At 32.4% G+C, this 24965-nt stretch overlaps 2 protein-coding genes across 4 annotated transcripts in view; both read left to right on the top strand.

Annotated features, from left to right (window-relative positions):
• Positions 1–24965, top strand: part of LOC113397965 (fibroblast growth factor receptor 3-like) — a 144725-nt gene that overhangs the window by 79938 nt on the left and 39822 nt on the right. The window lies entirely within an intron of this gene.
• LOC135193612 (uncharacterized) lies at positions 23082–24656 on the top strand. 2 transcript variants are annotated; one of them, XM_064216795.1, is made up of 3 exons: positions 23082–23226; positions 23520–23843; positions 23874–24656. In XM_064216795.1, the coding sequence occupies exons 1-3, from the start codon at positions 23212–23214 to the stop codon at positions 24483–24485; spliced, it is 951 nt and encodes a 316-aa protein (XP_064072865.1). In that variant the 5' UTR covers positions 23082–23211; the 3' UTR covers positions 24486–24656. The 2 variants fall into 2 exon arrangements, with proteins under 2 accessions (XP_064072865.1, XP_064072864.1); XM_064216794.1 differs by having other exon boundaries at positions 23520–24656.

Below are 24965 nucleotides of genomic sequence, written 5' to 3'. Positions count from 1 at the left end.
TAGAAGTAAATTTTAATTGATTATTTTATAGTATTTTGACTTTGGTTATAATTAAGACTATTTCGGAAGACGTTTATAAGGATACATTTAGAGTTTATACTAAAACTAGTAACTCGTTAAACAAATTCGTCCCGCTCCTAGCATTCAGGATAGTTCATTTAAGACACACATTGCGCAAAGAGTTCACAATATAGATAAATAATCATTTCAATTATTATTTAAAACCATTTCTAGATTCATCGATTAAAAAAAGAGTACGCAAATATGATTTGATAAAGTTGAATCAGATTGGTACAACACATAACGACAAATCTCGCTTTTACAATTTGAAGGTAATTGAAATTAAATTTGCATTAATTCATTAATATTTTATTTTTCATATGTCTATATTAATATAGTAAGACAATTTTAGCTTAAATATAAGATCGAAATGAAATTATAGATTAATATAGCGTGGAAGTTGGATAGGAACATTGACGAAGTCAAAATTGACGGGAAAAAACGTGACAACATATTATAAAACTAAGTCCTCCCGCAGCGTCAGTCTCTCTGCCTGGTAGCAATAAATTCAAATATTATCGAACGAAATTCCATACTGCTTTCAATAATAGGCGAAGTTATTTATAAGGAAGGTAAAGGTTAATGTAAATAAAAGTTTTGCGTAAATTGGCTGAAAGATGACGATTATTTTCGGAAATATCGGAAAAGAACATGCATGGCCGTATAAATCGTTTAAAAAGTTTCATGCAGCTGGACGAGTACCTAGTATAGTATATCATATCTTTATCAAAAACACTATATAAAATTTACAAAATGCTTAGATATTTATACCACAGCATCGATACAGAGTCGGGGTCTGCTATATATAATCACGAAGACCAAAATTTCGTAATAACTACACTGATTTCTATTTCACAGTGTGATTCACATTAAACTAATGACCGCATGGTGTAATTGATGAAATATTCACTGATAGAATCGGATTCTGTACCGAGATCACACAGCGGATTGAACACGTAAATCTTAACCTAAGGATACGGGTTCAACCGTGATAAGCTCGTTGTTAACTATGAAGAAAAACATTAAGAGATAAAGTGTAATGAATTTATGACACATTCGTCTTATATTTCCATGATAAGGTAGGGGTTTTTTAAATAGGTAGGTTTATATTTTACTACCAAACAGCAATATTTAGTATTGTTGTGTTCCGGTTGGAAGGTTATGTAAACCAACCAACAGGCACGGGATGGAAAATATTTCCTACAGTACCAATGTCCTTAGGCGGTGGTGAGCACTTACCATCAGCTTGCCTATTTACCATTCTACTTCCTAATTTAAATATCAAATGAAGGTTTCGTACCTACCCAAAGGGGTTTGTACAAAGGTCTACTATTAAGTGAAATGGATTTTGCTCAGTTATGGGTTCTTTAATTTTAATCTACTTTACTAAAGATAGTTCTCAAAACGAAAGTTATCACAACGAAAAATCACATTGATGCTATGGAGAGAGTAACAAGAATTCGTTGAACTGTGAACTTACGCAAGTTCTCATATATCAAACGTAAGACAAATAACAAAACTGTGCATACAACATCCGACCTTATTGTTTTACAATAAATATTATATTAGCGTCTATTGTTTTTGTGCGGTCAAGCTTTTGCAAGAATAAACCAGTTTACTGAATAGGGTATGGTCAAATAGAGAGCGTTTATGATGAATATTAAATTTCTATGAATTATATAATAAAGTTGACAGTGTGTATTAATAGATCTAGGGTGTTATTATTTTTAAAACTATGACAGACTCCTATGTCCTGATTTCAAACCGCATGACGCTGTCTTAGCCTTTACGTCCACTATAACCTTACCTGGTATTCTCTAATCCCTACTTCATGCGTTGCTTTTTTTTGTGATATAGCTTGACGTTCAAATGGGAAACCTGACCGTAAGTGGTCACCAGTACCCAGCAGACGTTAGCGTTGTAAGAAAAATTAACTATTTCCTACATCACCAATGCTCAACCAACCTTGGGAGCTAAGAAGTTATGTTCCTTGTGCTCTTAGTTACACTGGCTCACTCACCCTTCAAACCAGATCACAAGAATATGAAGTATTGCTGCTTGACGAAAGAATATAATTTGGATGACTGGATGATAAGAACAGGATATAGTATATATATATATATATATATATATATATATATATAATTCGTTGCTGTCGTTATAATAATATAAAATATGTATTTATTTATCTAACTCCATAATATTTTTTCTTAATAATAAATTATTCTTGGAATAATCATCACCATCAATTTCGACCTCTCACATCAGTCCGCCATCACGTGACAGCCTTTGCCTTTCATTCCGTTTGTATAACAAAATCAAAATTAAAAATAACTATCTATGTACGACAATCTATGTTCAAATGATTTCACATTTATCAGCGGCGCTATTCTGTAAGTGTGTGTAACTCATTTCCTACCTCACTCGTGAAATTTTGACAACCGGCATACGCCATCTTGATACGTGATAATGTCGTATGTCACTGACATTTCTTCTTTGATGAGTTTCTTCTCAAAAAATAACTACTCGACGAAATATAATGTTGACTTTTCAAAACACGAAGCGTGTAAACAGAACTAAATAACGTTAACAGCATTTCCCTGTTTAATCGCAATTTCGAATAATTAGGCGATATATTATTCTTGCAACCAGTGGAGACAAGGCAAGGTAAAACGAGGCTGTAAATACTTAAGAATCTCCACTTTAATTATAACGTAACAATAAAAGAGACTACAAAGAAGTTAAAAAAAGAATTTTGCTTTTAGATTCTATTAGTGTTTAATGTGCTCAGACGTTGAGGACGATATCTGTAGCCCATTAGATTTATACGTACAGTACTTACAGTACAGCTTTATGTATAGTAACAACCCAGTAATATCCCACTGCTAGGCAAACGCTGCTCCAATACGGATTAGTGGACACGTGGCAAATTAAGATCCACTACTTGCAAGTTTCCTCACGATGTTTTCCGTCACCGGAATAAATACAAATTCAACATGTAATTCAGTGGTGCTTACCTTGGCTAACATAAAATCATTGATTAAGATTCACGTCTTGGAATCACGGCTTTAACGAAGTATTTATTTTAATCATATAGCTGCCGCTTCGTATGGCAAAATCCGTCATATGCGTGTAGTCTTTCCTGTTTTTGTTTTTTATCTATATTTATATTTGTTAACAGTACTCTGTGAAATATCATCTAAGTAGGTACCACCGACTCATATTATAAGAACCATAAAATCTCAGTTCGTAAGGTTGGTGACGCTTTTGTTATGTAATACATTATTAATAATTCATACGGCGCAGTCTATGAGCAGTAACGATCACTTACCGACAGGTCCATTTGCTCGTACGCTATCCTACGCCTTAAAAAAAACTTTGACGAAATATCTGACGCTTAAAACTAGGTAATAGAACGACTTAATCAATATTTATGCATTAAATTGCAATATTACGTCACTTGATTTCAATTTCATACGAATAAATATTGGACAACATCACATACATTACTCTGATCCCAATGTAAGTAGGTAAAGCACTTGTGTTATGGGAAATCAGAAGTAACGACGTTACCACATACACCCAGACCCAAGACAACATAGAAAACTAATGGACTTTTTCTACATCGACTAGGCTGGGAATCGAACCCGGGACCTCGGAGTGGCGTACCCATGAAAACCGGTGTATACACTAATCGACCACGGAGGTCATCTGTATTCGAGTAATGTTAAGAAATAATATATTTTTTTAAATTGCCTGCGTTATTTTCAGTTTTGGGTTTGTATATACTTAATTCTTATAAACAACAAGTCGTCCGCGGTTTCGCTTGCGTTCAAACTTGATCCATACCAAATTTCATCAAATTCGGTTCAGTAGTTTGGCCGTCAAAGAGCAACAGTACACACACAGACAGAGTTTTTACTTTCGCATTTGTAATATTAGCGTAGATTATGGTAAACTTAGTTTTACTTCATTTCTAATCGGTAAAACTTACCGGTTTAACGATTATTGGGTTTATTCTATTCAACTCACATTCAAAGTTAAATATAAAATAATATATCAATATCGTTATGATTTAAAAATCGCTCTAAGTTGAGACAGACCAACATTCAATTAAATTTCAGAACAGTTTTCTAGTTTTACGCATAATATGCAGAATATTTAAACAATCAGAACGCCCGTAGAATATACAAACACATATTAAGAAAACTGTATACCAGAACGAAAAGGCTTTATACTATTTATATTTAAAATTAAATTTTATACTGACATTAGAACTTAAGACCTTTATTTTTCTTATACTAACAAAATTCAACATTCAACACGACTATGCTAATTCAATGTGTCTGTAAATAATTACTACTTACATTTATATTTATGGAGGAGTGGGGCGTAGGTATATTTGACCTTAAATCATTTTCTGTAACCATTGCAAAGTGTATGCAGTTTTAAAATTAATTTAATAATGGTCAGTTCAATAGTGAAAGCTTAACAAATAAAAAACCGCCTTTGTTTTATCACATTAGTTAAGACACTACACACACACAAGTTAAGTAATATAAATATTTATAAGTTATATAAAAATATAGTTATAATATAAGGAATCCGCGTAATGAACATAAGTGTTCTCGTATAATCTGTGTTTTATATATACATATATTATTAACTATGCTTTGCCCCGTACCCAGTGCAGACTAGAAATCCTAACAGTTTTAACATTTTTTATCTTCAGCGACTGGGCTGTATAAATTTATACCTTAACCAATACAACGTAGATATAAAAACGAATAATTAATGTTTGAAAGAACTAGCTTAAAATAAAACATAAAAAAACATTTTATATTGCATACAATTATGATTAAAATATAAGCATTTATTAATATTAATGTCAAATATTACCGACATAATAAGAAACTCCACGCAGATTTATCATAATTTTAAACATAATTTTTATTTTAAATTATTTATAAAAAAAATTAACATATATTATAACAGAACTTATTATGGAATGTGAAATAGATCTGCATTTATTAAACAATTACATAATCCACTCACAAAACAACACACCGACATCCTTTCTAACATTATTTTATTATGATTTATTCGAGTGATTATAATTATACCTATCTGACCTTTCCCGTACCATTCACATTATGTAAGCTGTTCAGTTTCAAAAGTAATATACTCGGGTCAATTTATACATATAGTATACATTTATACATAGCTCCGCCAACCATGGAAACTAAACTATAACGTTTTGTGTCTCTAGGCAATTTGGGTTACTCTTAAAACTATAACACAACAATACTGAGCTATAGCGGTAGAAAAAATGATGTATGGTGGCCATTAGGTACCAACCTAGGACCGAGTAAAGTAGTATGAAGGAACTATCACCTTAATCTAGTGGACAGCTGGTTGCACAACCCTTGGTATCAGGTTACAATTTCGAGTCCAGACAATCAAAATCAAAATATACTTCATTCAAGCACTTTTGAATCGTCATTTTACAACCTATATCAAGTGAAGCTACCACCGGTTCGGAATGTAGATTCTACAGAGAAAAACCGACAAGAAACCCAGTTGTTACTCTTTTTCAACATTTAAAATACAAAGTTAAATGAATATGAATGGTGAACTCTATTATCATTCTTATAGTCAGATAGGAGAGCACATTTACACGATCTGAATAGGCTGAAACGCGAACCAACGGTTTCACGTGATCGGTGAGGCATGTGTTAACATTGCCATCTTTAAACTCTTGTTATTTATGTCCTTGACTCAACCAGGGATTTGAATTTACCTCGGTATCTGCAACTTAATAAGCCAGCGACTAAACCAACGAGGATGTTTAAAATAATGCTTATACGATATAAGTATAATAATTTTAATTGTACATCTTGATACTAATAAGCTATTTTATTTCATATAATCTAGACTATATTATAAATTCGAAAGTAACTATGTCTGTCTGTCTTTTACGGCCACCGAACGGAATTTGATGAAATTTCGTATTAAGCTTGAATTTCAATGAAGCCTTATGCTTAACATCTAACGACAAACCTCCAAAATGTGAGAGAAGCCGCGCTCGAACCTAGTCATTTATATGTTGGTAACAAAAAACAAAGCATAAGCTCTTATGTATATGGGCTTATACTTTGTTTTGTATATGATATATAGTATTATGTGTAGGTGCAGATAATTCAAAAATACTTTCGTTGTCCAAAAGTAAACGAAAAGGAAAGATTTTTACGATACTTGCTTTGTTGATCCTTAATACCCGGGATAGCTCCGCGAAGGCTTTCAAAATACCTCATCGTTTTACCTTTATTTTATAAGAGAATATACAAACAAACTTTTATATGTCAATAAAATTTCTCGATCCATATAAATTTTCGTAACAAACTTTGAATGGTATCGAATAATAATAAAATAGTTAAAACACAAAATACTACTAAAAACTGATAGACGAAGTCAAGCCTGTATAATATTCATATACAATATACTAATACAGTTGTACGGTATAGAAGAGGAAATGCTGCCATCTAGCGGATAATTACAAAAAAAAGATACTCTTAAAAAGTGCCAACATTCGTATTAATAAGTTAAACAGTCTCCAAATATAATAACCTCTTAATAAATTAATTTAATAACATGTTTTGTTGTTATAATCGATACACGACACGAAGACGAAGGTGATGCTTGTATACGACGTAATCGGATTGAGAACTGTATATGTACATGTATATATTTATTTAATAAAAGGTATATAAGGATGAATAATTTTCAATAATACCCTTGTAAGCTTGTTAAGAAAAGGTGAATCGATCAAAAAATATATATTTATACAAATGTGTGGTATATAAATAACATTTAAACTGGAGTTATGTACCATATCTTTTTATCAATCTTACAAGAGACGAATCTATACATATAATAAAATTGGAGTGTCTGTTTGTAATATTAAAACAACCGCGTTTTACTAAATGCATATGTATGTATACACGGTACATATACCTAAATAACATTTTTTACAATTTTTGTCTTTCTGTCTGTTTGTTCCGGCTAATCTCTGGAACGGCTGGACCAATTTTGACGGGACTTTCACTGGCAGATAGCTGATGTAATAAGGAGTAACTTAGGCTACTTTATTTTAGAATTATATGTAAAATAATAATAATAATAAATAATAAATACACGCTTTTTTATTAAATTCAATCGCGCACGAAGTCGCGGGCACATCTAGTGTACCTATAAAAATGTTTATAATTTACTGTTCACGATAAAAATCAATTAGTTTATCTTTTTTTTTTGTTTGGTGTGTTCATTATCCCTGATCCATAAAAAGACCAATATTTTTTTAATATGTTTTTTTTCTTTTTCATTTTTTGATAAAAAAATGTATAGGTACTAATATATGTATGTTAGACAATTCATAGCAATTTACATCAAAAATTCCGTAATTTCGAAATTCGCATTTCAAGGGTTTATTATCTTAAACTAAACTGGTCACCCTGGTCTGGACCTGGGCACAACATTATGCAATATAACAAGGACATTGCCAAAATATATATACAGATCAAGCGTCAACCCTTTTTGGTCATGTGGAAACATACCGCTATGAGAGTGCGGAAATAGTTAGTACATTGATATTTGCGTACATACTTGTGCACTAACGTAATAGAATCCTGTGCTGTTCGAGTGAAGTCAAGAGGACATCATCATTTACTACACAGGATATATGTAGTGACACACAGACATACAAATTCACATTTGACTTCATGTTAATCAACGATCCAGTCATAATTATTTCGGTGATAGGTCTCACTATTTAAAATGGAATACTGGAAATTGATGCAATTGCTTCGGTCACACGGCGTGTATCGTTAGACTAAGAATTGGCCTATCACCCGACGTGCTATTAATTTGCAAATTATTAGCCAACGTGTTACGTAATCCTAAAAGTTTTTAAGCTTACTATCATGAATTTTAAACAAATAACGCATTTTGATGGAAATTTCCTAAATTAACTTTAAATTATTTAAGTTTCTAAGACCACTACAAATTGAACCTGTTTTACTTATTGCAAGACGTAACTTATAAAATATAGTTGTTTCTGTAAAATATTATTTTAAAGTCTGAATTATTCAGAAGTGTATCCAAGTTTATTATTGTATAAAACATTAAAACTACAAAGAGTCATCAAAGCGAACCATTGCATCATGCCGGCACACGCGAACGCAAAGAAATGATACACTTAATGTCATTTCCTTGTTAGGTATCCTTTCTACTGTTACAAAATAACCACAAAACAGACGAGAAAGCGGCCTTTATCAGACAGACAATACTATATTTAAAAACCTGAACGTCTAGAATCCATGGGTTGTTTAAGAACCGAACTAGACAAGTTATTTTTTAAAGAAACTAAAATTTACATACATAGATTTTTTTAACCGGTTACAAAGCAGATATAAACGTCGATTGTATGTATGTTTCTCCTTTATCTTAATAAATGATTTTATCGTAATCCCATTATAAATTGTATTTGTTTACATAAGAATTATAAATATTAAGGCCTTAATTTTACACAACTTATAATTTTACGTTGCGTGGAATGGTGGCAAGTATACTAGTAGCATTTTTTCTTTGAATCCCAATTCCGATTTTCTGGCCAAAAAAATGAACCAGAAATCTGTCACTAGTGGAGACAACAAGGCGAGGAGCTATACTTTTAATGAATGTTTTTGCACTATCGCTCCGAGGTCCAAGTGTTCCAACAGCAAATGGGACAAAGACATAATTAAGAATAAGATTTTTTAATAGGTTATACAAAGACAATTTAAGTAAAATGAAACGATTCGAAATTCCATAATAATTCAGAAAATTAATAATGGCTGTAAAACTGAGACTTACATTTAAATGTGAAATTTTAAAGCAAATTTATTACTAATGTTTCCAAAATTTTATATTTTAAGTTAATTATACATATATAAGTGACCATCAGAATAATTATTATTTTTAAGAATTCTTTAAGATGGGAAGAAAAATAATTATAAATTATTTTACTGGATTTGATACCACACTACTCCAACGCCAAACTGCCAAGCACGAAACCAATTATAAATACAGATTTAGCGTGTCTTGTCCGGGTTTAAACCTTCAATCAACGCGGTCTAACCACTGAGCTACCACGGCTGGAAATATACTATTCCACTAATTATAATTCAATATCACAGAAAGCGGTAAGAGCTATTGTTTGTATAAGAGTTTACGAGCTATTTATTGGTTATGTTAGCAAAAATTACGCAAAGGAAAAAGCGATAACATTCAATGTACATTTAAGGCGATAGAAAGTGTCCTTTTAACTTACGCTGATTCACAAGTTAACGAATTCTTAAAGGGCGCTACTACGTTGGGAATTCACAATGACTTTATTAGAATTGCATCAGCTTCAGTAAGCGGACCACAGACAATTGTTTCTTGTTAGTATAAATAATTAGCAGCGTATGGAGATGAGATCGGAATTAACATACAAATTTAAAATAAACTAACCGTACGGACGAACAGTTTGGACATTATATTGTAATGTTTTATTTTGACACGACGATGTATATACATCATAACTATTATTAACATATATTTTCTTACTGTATTAAATTCACAAAGTAATTTAAACATCATTAAATAATTCAAACACAAAAATTGTATGGACGATGTGAGGTATAAAATTAGTTTGAAGGGTGTAATCAAGGGCACAGAGACAAGTACTAGACATATGTATGTACAGCATATTCTAATGGAAGTAGGAAAAAAGATAAACAAACCTTAGATTTACGAATTTATACGATTTTCTAATAACTCATCTATATTGTGCACTACTAAGAGTTTATGATCAATATATTTATATTTATAACTAGCGACCACGCCCCGGCTTCGCACGGGTGCAATGCTGCCAAAATATACTACAGAATGTCTTACAACATTCACAGTTTTTCTGTCGTTAGACAATACAAACTGCGTCCCTGCGATTTAAATCTGTAATATCTTCGAAAATATTCATTTAAATTACGTGCTGTAACAGTCCATATTGATCTATATTAAATGCACAGTGTAGTTAAGGAACTTAATTGGATAGGATTAAAACTGTATTGCTTAAAGTCGCTTCGAAAGTAAGCCATTATTTCTCGTAAAGAGTGAATGATAAAAATAGTTACTATGAGTTATCCCTAAGAGATAGACATATACCATCACGGACTTTTTTGAAGGCCTTTTTAGGGTGTACAATACTGTAGTACATTATTTTGATCTACCTAGGGTTGAGCCAGCATTTGCAATGTAAGCGCAAAAAATGTTTTTATTTACATCACTTTGCAAACCTGTAATATTATCAGTGTTTCTCTACTAAAATGTGCATGTATTATACGTATAAACGTTTCTTGAATCAATCTATCTATTAAAAAAACCGCATCAAAATTCGTTGTGTAATATTAAAGATCTAAGTATATATACGGACAGACAGTGGTAAGCGACTTTGTTTTATACTATGTAATGATAATAATACAACAATATTACACTTAACTACTTATTTGCACTTTAATTTTACTTCCAAAATTCCGATAACAGTTTCGTTGACGTTCAAAACGTAATTTTTTCGCAAATCCATAGTGAATATCATAGATTAATCAAGCTCTCACCGCACCAATGATATCGCGTTAATTTACTGTTAAACGTTGTTTATTTGACTCTTTTCCTGTTATGGTTGGAATCGTGTACACATAGTTTATTTTTGTGTATATTAACTGTTTTCTTAGCTTATTTTTTTTATTATTGTATTTTTATCTCCACAGACGCGGTGTATCTATTATACCGTGGTTTGGTGGATCTATCTTTATTTCGTATTTTTTTGTTTTTTTTCCTAGGTTTTAAGGCTCTAGACTCGAGGTCTTAGGTCTATTACCCCGAGTTGGACCAAAATCTCAATAGCTGCCTGCAGTTTTTTTTATTTCTAGTGTTACACTCCTCTGTTTAGGCAAGCACGTAATGCTGTTGATAATGACGGAATAGACACCCGAACAATATAATATCTCGTGCGAAATTACATTCAAAATGGCCGCCTTGACAGTTGGTCAAGAGGACGTCAACATCAAAGTATATTTTGTTTTTGATTAACAAACCTCTTTTCACAATATTTGATTTTAATAAATGATTACAAAAAAAAAAAACAAATGAATAAACAAAAAAAACTTCTATTCAAGCCAATTAATTAACGACATATTATGTTAATATTAGGTCTAAATCAAAAGAAGTTTCGTCATCTATTATGAAGATGTATTCATTTTTAATATTCATAACAATATATATTGACAAGCTGAAGTTGAGTTATGACGTCGGTATATAACCTTATTCTTAATAACTTACTTGCGAAGATATGTTGTAACATGAGATACAAATAAAACACGATGAAAGAAAACAATCTAACGCAATCGATATTCATAAGGAAGGCTATTGTGATTGCAATATGTCAAATTTTCATTTCGAAGCAATAAATATTATTTATGTTTGCTGGAATCGAATGTTCTTTTTATGAATCGACTCACGACTCGAAGATAATAATTTCCACAGATAATAAAAATTTATTATCTGTTGAAAGTGGAAGAGCGTTTTTGGCGGGCTTTCATATAAAGTTACATTCGATCAAAAAAAAAATGCGGCGGCATGTTAAAAATGAAAAATAAAATTGAATTGAATAAGTGTACGGAATTTTATAAGTAGATTATTTTATGACATGAAAAATTATTATTAAGTGCAATTATTTGCTTATTTCTCTTAATTATTATTACATGCTTAGATTAGCTATATTATATCTAAAAACAAAGGAGCCAACTTTATAATCTTGGTGTGCGTGACGGCTACGCTTTACACCCGCTAAACGCCATACATGGTACTTTAGTAGTGTGCGTGTACTTAGTGGCCAACTGTTGGACACAATTTCTTTCGACGCGTTCTCAGCTATGTCATATTATATATCATATGACATATTAATAATCAAATAATAAACATTACAATCTCACATTGTAATGTTTAAACAATACACGTAACTTATCCCGATTTTAACGCATGACCATAACGCATTTAGGATCCAAGTATTTTATCCACTGAGCTATTACCATTTAATTAAGCTATTCTGAGTAACTGTTCTCTGATTTTTAAATTTTTAAGTTTTTAATTTCGCAGAAAATATTGCCTAATAAAAACTCCTTTGATTTATTTATTTTATGATGTAAATTACTATACAATGATGATGGATAATAAAATACCCCATAACTAAGATACGCCGTACATAAAACACATTAACTTATACGACCGCTACGTTATGTTACTAATACGTTTATTAATAACAATTCGCGTAACGTATACAGAGTTGTAACATTTATTTGAATTTAAATTTAGAACAAGAATTAAAAACAGTTATAAATTAATCTACATTAATACAATAGAAAAAAACTTTCACTTGATGGTAGGGTTTTGTGCTGGCCCGTCTGGTTAGGTACCACCCACTCATCATATATTCTACCGTCAAGCAGCAATACTTAGTATTATTGTGTTCCTGTTTAAAGACTGAGTGAGCCAGTATACCGAAAAGAACAAAAGATAAAGTATCTGGTTTCCAAGGCTGATGGCGTATAGGCGATGTAAGGAATTGTTAATATTTCTTACAGCGCCATTGTCCCATATGATCATCTGTTTTATTTAAAAAAAATACTGAAATCGGCTTCATATCAGTACAAATGACAAAAATAAACCCTCGGACAGAAACGTTTCAAAATAAAGTCATACGTATTAATACTTATTCCTTGCATTTCAACCTTTAATTCAAATTTCAAATTCAATTAAAAAAAAAACACATTAAAATTTCGAACGAAAACAAAAATAAATATATTCAAAAATAAAAATGTATATCAAAGAAAACATTTGTATACGTAACGCGTTCTTTCCCTCAGTCTATCGATATCATAATGTGTGATTTGAATATCTAACACGACGACGACGCCTGCGCATAAGAAATCGGAATAGGCAGTTATACAACTCCTATTACGGTAGCATCTCATTTGCAACGCATTGACGGACAAAAGATTATATTTAGATATGTGACATAATGCACGTTGTGAAAAAGAGAACGGATTTGATTATGATTCTGATTAGTTCAGTATCATTGTTTTAGCTCGTTAAATGACCGCTATCGTGTTTAGCGGATAGCGTGTCACACATGATGGAGATACTGAATTTTATCTTAAGATAAATTATCGCTATACAATTTAATTACACACGGCGAATAATAATAAGCCCATCTGGATTGTTTTTAGGTATCAAATACTTAGTACGGTGTGTTAATGTTTGAAGGGTGCGTGAGCCAGTGTAACTACAGGCACAATAGACAATAGCATCTTAGTTTCAGTGACTGGTAGCATTAAAGATGGAAGGAATAGTTAAATTTCTTACGGCGCCAATGTCTAATCAATGAAAAAAAAAACATTTTAATTTATCTTAAGATATTGTCTGAAAACCATCAAAATCAAAATCTCAACCGACGATTGCACGTTCAAGTTCAGACAAGCAACATATTATAAAATATACAAGTGCTTACTTTGCTTTATAATTAATCTACCGTTCTTTGTCTGATGAATCCTTCCACATGTGTATTCATCTACTTAAATTGGAACACTATGATGGTGTTTAAATCTTCTCAAAAAAGGCCTTTTCCAAGCAATGGGTCACGGCTTTCGTTTCTTTGAAAAGGATGAAAAGGTTCTATGTATTAACATGTTTTATACGCACGTGATAACTTATAGAACTTTAACATTTTATCTTAAGACATATTAACATAAAAAATCTTCATATATCTTCATCGTGTGTGGCGCGCTCTACAATATGTGTCAGAGGTTATTACTTCGAATCCGCGGTGCGATAAATATACGGTTTGAGATTTTGAATTATGTAGAAACTTTTTTTTACGTTCAATTAATGTTCGTGTATCTAGATGAATGAATGAAAGTATGAAGATGAAATGTGTGTCACAGACAGACGAAATCGAAATGATAGTAAGTTTAAATATGATAAAAACGGTATGATATGTAAATATGATATGGTATGTATATGATATGATATGATATGATATGTTATGTTATGTAATGCCTAAAATCCTATAACTGATTCTACTATGTTTATCACATCTTTCAAGCCGTAACAGCAATAACATTGCCGAACACAGGGAGTGAGGGAGGGAGGGGAGGTAGTTAAGATCAATTACCTAGTATTACTACTATACGTTATATTTTTCTTTCGATTAATAATATTAAAAGGTCATAATGACCTAAAGAAAATGCAATACTTATTACTATAAAAAACTAGACAGACGAGTTTGATTTGAAATCAAGTTTTTTCAACGAGATGTTCTTAATTCAAGTGTTCAAGCATTCAATACAATCTAATTGCGTGATAAATATTTTTAAGAACTAGTCACTGTCGGCTGTTTTGGTTATCTTAAATAACAATCATATATATATAACACGTCAATAGTATATATTTTTTTATAAGTGATATTAAGTGTGACCACTTAATACCGCTCATAGATAATATTGCAAATTTTGGAAATTGAAATACATGCAAAGCACCACCAACCTTGGGAACTATATCTGTTATGCCTGTAGTTATACTGGCGAGCTCATTCTTCGAATTGAAACACAACAAAACTGAGTACTGCTGTTTGGCGGTAGAATATCTGATGAATGGGTGGCACCTACCCAGACGGGCTTGCATAGAGTCCTACCTGACATTATTGTTTCTATGACACTGCTACATATATAATAATGTTATATACCTAAACCCTATTTCGAAACGCGCTCCATGTTTTGTGATATGAGTTATATGTATAACTTAGTAATGTTTTCTTTTAGATAATATATATCTTTATAAGTATCTTTAAACGAAATTTAAAGATACTTATAAAGATATATAATTATTAGAAAACAAAACAAAAATTATCAGATTAATTTTAATTGCCTCATTAAAATGACTCCAGGTACCAGTGAGATGGTTGTTATAAATACGATTTCATACAATATAAAACTTTTTTAGTAAATTAAAACAATTAATATTTTTGTATACATATAAAAATCTTTAGATTTAGTTGGTATAAGTAACGTTTTTCTCATAATCGATCATAGTAGATTCAGACAAACAAAACAGTCAACAAACGAACAATTTCGTTACTGTTATATTTGAATGTATTTCACGTATTAAGTAAATTGAAATAATGTCAAAATATCGAAAATGTCAGGCGTTTGTTACGATATAAGTCAGGAAAATAAAAGGAGTTATTTTATATACTTCTGAGGTCATAAAGTTAACCAATAATAATTGCTTTTTATATATTCCGATTACGTACATATATTTACAACCGCAACAACCGGAGATAGCAAATATCAAACGATGACTGAAAATTCAAACCAAGGAAACATCCCACCGAATTTTCATATCCTCAATTGGCGTTAAAAGTGCTCGACATTGAAGGAAAACATCGCGAGGAACCTTCATATATAGAATTAATATCTGCAACATGTGTATCCGCCAAGCAACATTGGAGCGGCGTGGTGGATATAAACTTTATATCTTCTCCCGTTAAGAGGCTGTTACTTTTTACTTAACATGACCATAACGCGGTTCATATCAAACAGAGACTATCTAGTAAAAAAATCTATATTCAAAAATATATATATGTTTTTATGTAAAACTTCTCCCTTATAGGTAACATATACTCATCTATGTTTCTATTGTTATAATATGTATATACGAGTGACTGCCTAATTCACCTAGGAACTAGCTCATAACGCTAATTTGATGGAATCTGTGAAAACCCATCTGGACATAACTCTAGGCACAAAGCGACACAATATCTTAACATGATGCTATTTGTTGATGATATAAGGAATTATTAATACATCTTACAACCTTACAACGCCAATATCAATGGACATTTACACTTAAAATCAAATAACACATTCGCTAGTCGGCCTACCTATTTTCGATTCGAAAATTTAAAGCTCATATCAAAAAAACTTTGATAAATACGACATATTACTCAATATAAGATTACATTAATGATAAAAAATCGTAAATTTTCTTGACTTCTAGGCAGGATATATAAAAAAATATTTGTTTACTGACATGTTCTGTAATTAAAATCTTAATCTTATCGGTAGAATATACTTTTCGAAGCAGTAGCTTTAAATTTAATACAACAATGTAAATATATATATATATATAATATATATTGAAAAGGAAAAAAATGTTAAGGAACGCTTGTGTACGAAAGGTTACTATACAATCAGTGAGTTTATGATTGATAGCACACCTTGGGAATGCAACGATCGCCTCCTGGCTATTTCTATTCATATTCAATATATGTATTTAATTAGTTTGACTAAAAGAAAAGACCCGCTGAGTTTCTTTCGCCGGTTCTTCTCAAGTCAGGGTGTTTCCTATTCCGAACCGGCGGTAGTGTTTGATTTGACTATCAATAAGTAAGTGTAATGCTTCCATATTGAATAAAGAAATTTGAGTTTGAGTTTGTAACATGACGATTCAAAAGTGGTTTTATGAGCCTACTGGAATACAGAATATTTTGATTTTCATAAAAAACAGCAAGTCCTATAAAGGATATGTTTTCATACACTCGTCCACTATTAAATATCCTGCTCAGCTGTTTGCAAGTCTCCCTTGAAAATGTTCACCTTGTCCGACATCAGAAGAACGCCATAATACATTCACGAGGTATCTAATGTCGTATGCATAAGTGAACTAAAATTTTCCATTAAAATTTATTTAAACATTCCGAGCCGTACACTTCCTGCTTAGAGAAAGTATCGCGCATGCGCTTTTTGCGTTTGCGATGTGCACTTGAACCGCAATCTTGCGGTTAACCTCCGATCGCTATATCGTTTGCTGATATGTTAAATGCAAATATTAAAATATTTTTGGCAAAACAACTAAAATTCTTAGCTAAAAATTGTCAGGTATAATATAATTGGAAATTTCTCTTTTAATTATCGTATCAAGAAACATTAATAGGGTTAAAACTATGTAGTTTCAACACATTTATTACATTTAACGAATCGTTAACTGTACATTAGTAACCGATCGGTTTTTCTTAGCTTAGGAAACCTTCTCTTTATTAGCACGATCATACAATTATATTAAATACATTACTAACTTTTTTTTATGATGAGACGGCCGGGCAAATGGGCCATAGCTATTAGCGCTGTAAGAAAAATTAACCATTCCTTACAACAATGCGCCTCCAACCTTGGGAGCTATGATGTTTTGTCCCTTGTGCCCGTGTTACACTGGCTCACCCTTCAAATCGGAACACAATAATGCTAAGTATTGCTGTTTGCCGGTAGAATATCTGATGAATTCATGAATGAAGGTGAATATGAGATGCACAAAACCCTATCACCAAATCTTGTAACTTGTAACTTATAATACCTTTATATATTATACAAGACATAACATACATATATAATTGTATTTAACTAACATGACTGTATTTTTAGATGTTGAAAAAGAGTAACTACTGAGTTTCTTGCCGGTTCTTCTCGGTAGAATCTACATTCCGAACCGGTGGTAGCTTTACTTTAAATAGTTTGTTAAATGACGATTCAAAAGTGCTTGTAAAAGCCTACTAGAATAAAGTATATTTTGTTTTTGATTTTTATTTTTATAGCGACGTATATTCATATTATATGTAAAGATCGTTAGTTTATAATAAATCTATACGGACGGACAGTCACCTAGAACTGTCGAAATGCCAAATTGTGAACGTGACATTCAATTTACAATATTTTGTTTAAGCTTAGATGCGTTTAGACAACGGCCTATTGATAACATTAATATCAAAAACAGTATGCCGTTCATTAGTTAAAAGTACCGTGTCTACATCATGAAAAATGTAATCATGTGTATTTTTGTGATTGTCATTTTGTTTTGTAGACCTTTAAATATAAAAATAAAAATAAGTTATTACGCAGTTTACCTTATATAAATAAATATTGGACAACATCACATACATTACTCTGATCCCAATGTAAGTAGCTAAAGTACTTGTGTTATTGACAATCATAGGTAACGACGGTACCACAAATACCCAGACCCAAGACAACATAGAAAACTTATGAACTTTTTCTACATTGACTCGGCCGGGAATCGAACCCGGGACCTCGGGGCGTACCTATGAAAACCGGTGTACACACTATTCGACCAGGGAGGTCGTCATTATATATCTAAGCAGCAATTAACTTACAATCTGTTATTGCATTATTTTCTTGCTGACTCTTCTCAGTAGAATCTGTATGTCGAAGCATTATCTTAACAGAAGAAGATTTTAAATTATTCATATAAGCGTACTTTAAACATATTTTATTTATATTTTTCTTTGCAATGTATCGTATGAACTTTCACACATACGTACTTAAATTATTTCTGCGAGCAATTTTAAAAAGAGAGTGTTAATAAATCCTTATATAATCATTTTTGTTTTGTACCCACCTCCTTATATGAACGGTATACAAGCCAGCGATGTAAAGGACACGGGTTCAATTCTGGTTAGAGGGTTATTGTCGTAGCCATTTTGTAATTGTACGGAAATATTAAAAAAAAGGAAATCGTTCATTAATTAAATCTATTTTGATGACGTCACACGTGAAATGCATATTATGTATATTCGGTGAAAGTTATAAAGCAAAATTGGACTTCGGAATAACTGCTTATGTAAATTTATTTTGAGAATATGAACTTTAAATGCTATGGCTGTTATTTCCTCACACATATAAATTTATTCCACAGAATTAAGAAAATGTATTACTTCCCATTTGAATTAATATAAATTTGGACGATATAATACGATATGTTTATGCAGAGCTGAATTATATAATAATCACAGAAATAATACTTTAGTATACATTAATTCGAAATATTTAAAGACATTTTGTAATTTAAAGAGTATACGAAACAATCAGTCGTTACATATAAAAAACATTGCATTTTAATTCGGATTCGTTATAGTTTATTTCAACTAGATATACCTTTAATAAATTTAAATAAACCTCAAGCTTTAAGTACTGTAAGATTGTAACATGGTTAACGATCGGTAAAGTTATTTGATGTTTTGAAAGGGTATTAATTATTTTTTTGACAGTACCCAACGTCAAAGTAATAGCAGAGTCTAACGTCAAATATAATTAAAGCTTAATTTAAAATTCAACGTAGATCATTGAGGTTCTTTTAAAATGTGATATGCCTAAGACATTTATACCTTATTAACATTAAATAATATCAAAATTTAAGTTTCTAAAATTGTCTTCGATACTGAATGGTATCAAAGGAAATTTAAGTTCATTTCTAAGTCGGCATTTATAACCTTCTTAAGGATCAGCAAAAGTCATATATTTTGTACATATATAATGTTTATGTTAATCGTGACATTAGTACCAAATAAGTAAGCTAACGCCATATACTTCGATAAGTAAAACCTTCAATTCGTGTTAAACTTAAGCTGTAATACTTTACAATATAACGAAATACGAACGAGCATTGCAGTTTAGTTTAGCCAAGTTATAGGCTATCACTATTCAAAATTTCATCAAAATCCAACCAGTAATTTTACATGATACGTGATTACGAGTAACAAACACACATACATACATATTTTCACATTTATAATACTAGGATAATCGATTCGGTGGAGTATTGAAATTAACGTGATACAGGGATGACCTTCAAAATTTCCTAAGCTAATCTCTTAGTGCACATTTACTTAATTTAAAAAGTAGGTCTTTTTAAAATATGAACCATCTACACCGTGAAGCTTGGACTGTGCGTGAGTGACTAATCGTCAGACAGTCAGTAAACCGCCTTTTATATACAGAGATATTATCTCACCATCACTATCTCCATTATTGGAGAGGCTTTTGCCCAGTAGTGGGACATTATTGACCTCTTACTTTATACCTTTGTACCAGAGCATAAACAAAATTAAAAAAAATCCATTTAAAATCCGAACAAACGTATAGTACGAATGAAATACTTATTTAAATAGGAGGCTGTTATTAAAATTTTAAAAGACTCGTTTAAGAAGCGTGTCTATGATTTACATAACATAAAATTAACGAAATTAGCAGATGCGCTTACGGCGTTTTCCTCGTGGCGATAGCGTAAAAACAATATTTAATTTTGTTGAAATAGAAAGTGATGCGCCCGCGTCACGTCACAGTCAATTTCTGATATACACCAATCATAGAAGATCATCGGTAATCCGCAAGGGTCAGGACTCGGGTTATGTCAGAGATCAACAATATGTCAATACAACAAAATGTCAGACACAAAATATTTTAATAATCTTTTCGCACCATTTTATTATCTTCAGTTGTATGTCACATTGTGAGCCGTAATAGCCCAGTGGTTAGAACACGTGAATCTTAACCGTGGATTGCGGGATCAAACACGGTCATACTACTGAACTAACGCTATCAAAGATTTGAAACGTTACAGACATAAGTTACAAAGGTTAAAAATAAAATGGTTTCATTTAGTAGTTTTGTATGCTACTCAATTTAAATTTTTTGTTACGTCTTTGAAGAAGATTTTATTTCTGTTTTTGTTTAAGCTTATAATATCATGTTATTAATGAATTAACAAATAATTTATTTAAACTCTCGTCATTTAATTTGTTCTAAATATATTTATATAATTTAAATTATCTGTTTAACAACAATTTGATCTGAATAATTTTAAAACTAGAACATAAATTTATATTGTTCTATCTTAAGATTTTAAATAAAGAAAGACTTTTTAACGTATTTTATTATTTTAAATCTAATTGATATTGATATCTTGACCGCATTTGAACACATTCGTGTATTCCCTGAAAAAACATCTTAGGCCATTAAAATGAGAATAAAAAAAATATTTAAAAAAAAAAGTTTGAAACGTGTTTATTTTACTATATATCTCTGTGATTATTTATTACAAATCTATGAGTATTAATCGCATCGCAGTTCAAATAGAAATAGCACGGATATGGTGTCGTCGAAGGCAATAAAAAAAGTTAAATTGCAAAGTTATCGCAGTTAATAAGTAGGTCATTGTAAGCGATCAATAAATTAAATCAACAGATTGATGGTACACTGCGAGAAATCTCAAATTCTCATAGTAAATAAAACGTATTGAAGATATGTAATTATGATTTCGATACTCATGACACATTTAGACTTAAATATGACTAGCGTTACTGCAAGCTCAAGGTTTAATCATCTATCATCTTAGTTCGTCATGTCGGTCGGTGATTGATATTTTCTACAATGCCTATGGCTGATAACAGCTTACCATCGAGATGACCATTTTCCACTTTTAAATAAATTAAAATATTATGCTTACTGATATAGAATTTTTTAATTAATAACACACATACAATTTTAAATTTGTCATGAATATTACAACAGTAAAAAATATTTCCAAACAATAAATACATAATTATGCTATTTAAACAAGCTTGTCTCAATTTATAAATGATAACCTTATTAGACATTATAATATTAGTCGAGCGGTTTCGTTGGCATCGTAAAGCGTAATGATAATTAAATTTTATATTTACTTAAATAACATTTCGTATAATTCGATGTTTTCACGTTTAAATATTAATGAATATTTGAATGTGAAAACATCGAAGTAAACTTATCAAATCAAGTAATACAACTCACGATTAAGTATTATAATTATATTATATAATTATATTGTTTTTGATAACTTTTGATGAGTAATTTTAAGTGTTCTTATTTGAACTTATTAATCTTGCTCTTTATATTTAATTCTCTGTTCTATTTCATTCGAATTGTTTACATGTTTTCATTATATAATTGGATACAGTTTAAATTTACATTTCGAAATTCAAATTTTAAAAAAATGAGCATTTATTATCTGTCTTTATAAAATATAAGGTGTAATAATGTATACAATATAAAAACTAAATAGTTTTATTTCTTTGATTTATAAATTATCATGTAATTAAAAAATACGTTATGGCCTACTGGTTAGAACACTTCAATCTTTATGGAAGATCGTTATCGATCCTGCACTAAGTTTTCATGTGCTTAATTTGCATATACATTTATTGGATTCATATTAGCATATATATTTACCAACATTGAAGCATTCGACTATTTACTATCGATGGGGCATTTACCATACTTTTTTATATTTTAAAATTCGGCATAGTCAAATGCCTATTCCTGATATGCCTTTGTTACGTATTAAAATAATTTTAACACTATTCGATAATTCAAATAAATATAGTGAAAAAATATATTATAGTTCCGTAATACTTTATAATAAAGCTGTTCATTTCATGACTTCACAAAAACCTTAAAACTAAGTGAGGAAGAAATTACCTTATTTCTGATCGTGATTGCGTTAAACTAACCGCATATTTATATATGTGTAATTGTAAAAAACATTTGTGTATTGTAATTATGATATTGTAAATGTTCACGCACACATAGATATATCGTTTCGTATACGCATATGTGAAAAATTATTTTGTAAACATGTGATGCAATTTGATTATATCTTTTATGTGTGCTTTTCCGCAGAGGATGGGTTTTTCCTTCGATGTCCTTACATAAACTTAATAAACCATTTGATATCGTTTTAAATCAAATTATACGAATCTGTTTTACAATAACGGGACGTAATTGAAGCCACATTTCGTCGCGTGGATATTTAAGTATTTATTTTTACAAGAATAATTACTTTAAGTGTTTTTTTAAAAAAATATATATTATTAGAATATTAATAAAATTGTGTTAAGTGCGACAACGTATCAAAATTTTTACATCGTGAAAGTGTCCAAAGACGACCGAAGATTCACATTGTTTTCACCGAAGGCGAATTCGGACTGATGTCATTAAAATCATAATTCTCGTATAGCCCGAAGGCCGAATCTTAGGAAGAGTCAGGGAGAGAGGCGTCGACGAGCCGTCTGTATAAAAGCCACCTGAATCAGGTACAGAGCATCACACAACCACGACACCTCCGCGAGTCAACATGAAAGCGTTCTTGGTAGGTATTCGTGTGTAGTGAAAGTGATGTGACCTGCGTGACCCGCTCAGGAGTCGTGCTTCCTTATGGGATTGTGACTCAGTGCTTGCGATACCGATCATTACCGATCGTTATCGATGGGAATCGATCTGTACTTCAGGAAGTTTCAGTGATTAACGAGCGGGTTTACCTATACATCGATTTTATTCCAAATTGTTTTGATTTTCAATTTATTTTTTTAAATTGCAATTGTTGGATACAATTTAATGTATAGTTGTTATTAGCAAATGTGATTTTTTATTTTTGTTACATAGGTATTAGCAGCCGTAGCGGCTATCGGCTCGGCAAGACCCGAGGCGGGATACTCCTACAATGCTCCCGGTGGTGGTGGCCTCGGTGGCCATGGAGGCATCGGCGGCGGCAGTATCGGCGGTGGAATCGGCGGCGGTCACGGAGGATTCTCCTCCGGCGGTCTGAGCTCCAGCAGCTTCGGCCTTGGTGGCGGACTCGGCGGCGGATTCTCATCCGGCGGTGGTTTCTCATCCGGCGGTGGATTCTCGTCCGGTGGTGGATTCTCCTCTGGTGGCGGATTCGGCGCCGGCGGCGGCGGCGGTTTTGGTGCTGGCGGCGGCGGCGGCGGTTTCGGTGCTGGCGGCGGCGGCGGCGGCTTCGGCGGCGGCTTCGGTGGCGCTCCCATAGTCCAGAAACACATCTACGTCCATGTCCCACCACCAGAACCTGAAGAACAACGCCCTCAAGTGATCTCTGGTGGAGCCGTACCCCAAAAGCACTACAAGATCATCTTCATCAAGGCCCCAGCACCTCCCGCACCCATCACTCCCATCATCCCCGCTCAAGCCCAAAACGAAGAGAAGACCCTCGTATACGTCCTGGTCAAGAAACCCGACGAACAACCCGACATCACCATCCCCACTGCCGCTCCCACTCAACCCTCAAAACCCGAAGTTTACTTCATCAAATACAAGACCCAGAAGGAAGGTGGTTCCATCGGTGGTGGAGCTATTGGAGGTGGTATTGGCGGAGGCATTATTGGCGGTGGTATCGGCGGTTCTGGTATCGGCGGTGGCATCTCTGGTGGCAGCATCGGCTCTGGCATCTCTGGTGGTAGCATCTCTGGAGGCAGCATCGGCGGTGGCAGCATTGGCGGTGGTCACGGCATCGGTTCCGGCATCGGCTCCGGCATCGGCGGCGGCCATGGCTCCTCGGGCTCCGTCAGCTCCTCCTACGGACCCCCCGGTCACTCCGGCGGCCCCTACTAAGCCGCACCCCGCGTGCTAACTTGTGATACCTGCTGAGCCGGCGACAAACTTAGTCTTAAGTAGAGAAAAAATTACGGTGCCTAAATGTATTTATGTAAATAGTAACTTTAACGTGTAATTTTAGTTGTATTATAAAATCTTTTTGCATAAAAAACTCGATAAATCAACGAATTTCACTCTTTTCATTTCAACGAATCCACATATCGCTAAAGTATAATATTCGTATTAGCACATTACATTCTATAAAACAAATAATATTTCATATTAAATTCGAACAAGAAAAGAAATCATTCACGAATACAAACATTTAAGATAAACATCGTAGAGATGCTAGTTGCATAATATTGTCTGAAATTCCAAGGTCTTTCATCGCGTCCTCACAATCCATTAACGCATGGACGACACCTGTTTGAGATGCAGTAGAAAGTCGAGTTTTCTCAAGTTGTGTAACATTGGACAGCATGACCCCGCTTGCGTAAC

The sequence above is a fragment of the Vanessa tameamea genome, chromosome 13 (assembly GCF_037043105.1).
Source record: "Vanessa tameamea isolate UH-Manoa-2023 chromosome 13, ilVanTame1 primary haplotype, whole genome shotgun sequence".
NCBI lineage: Eukaryota > Metazoa > Arthropoda > Insecta > Lepidoptera > Nymphalidae > Vanessa > Vanessa tameamea.
This window is presented reverse-complemented; position numbering and strand designations above follow the sequence as displayed.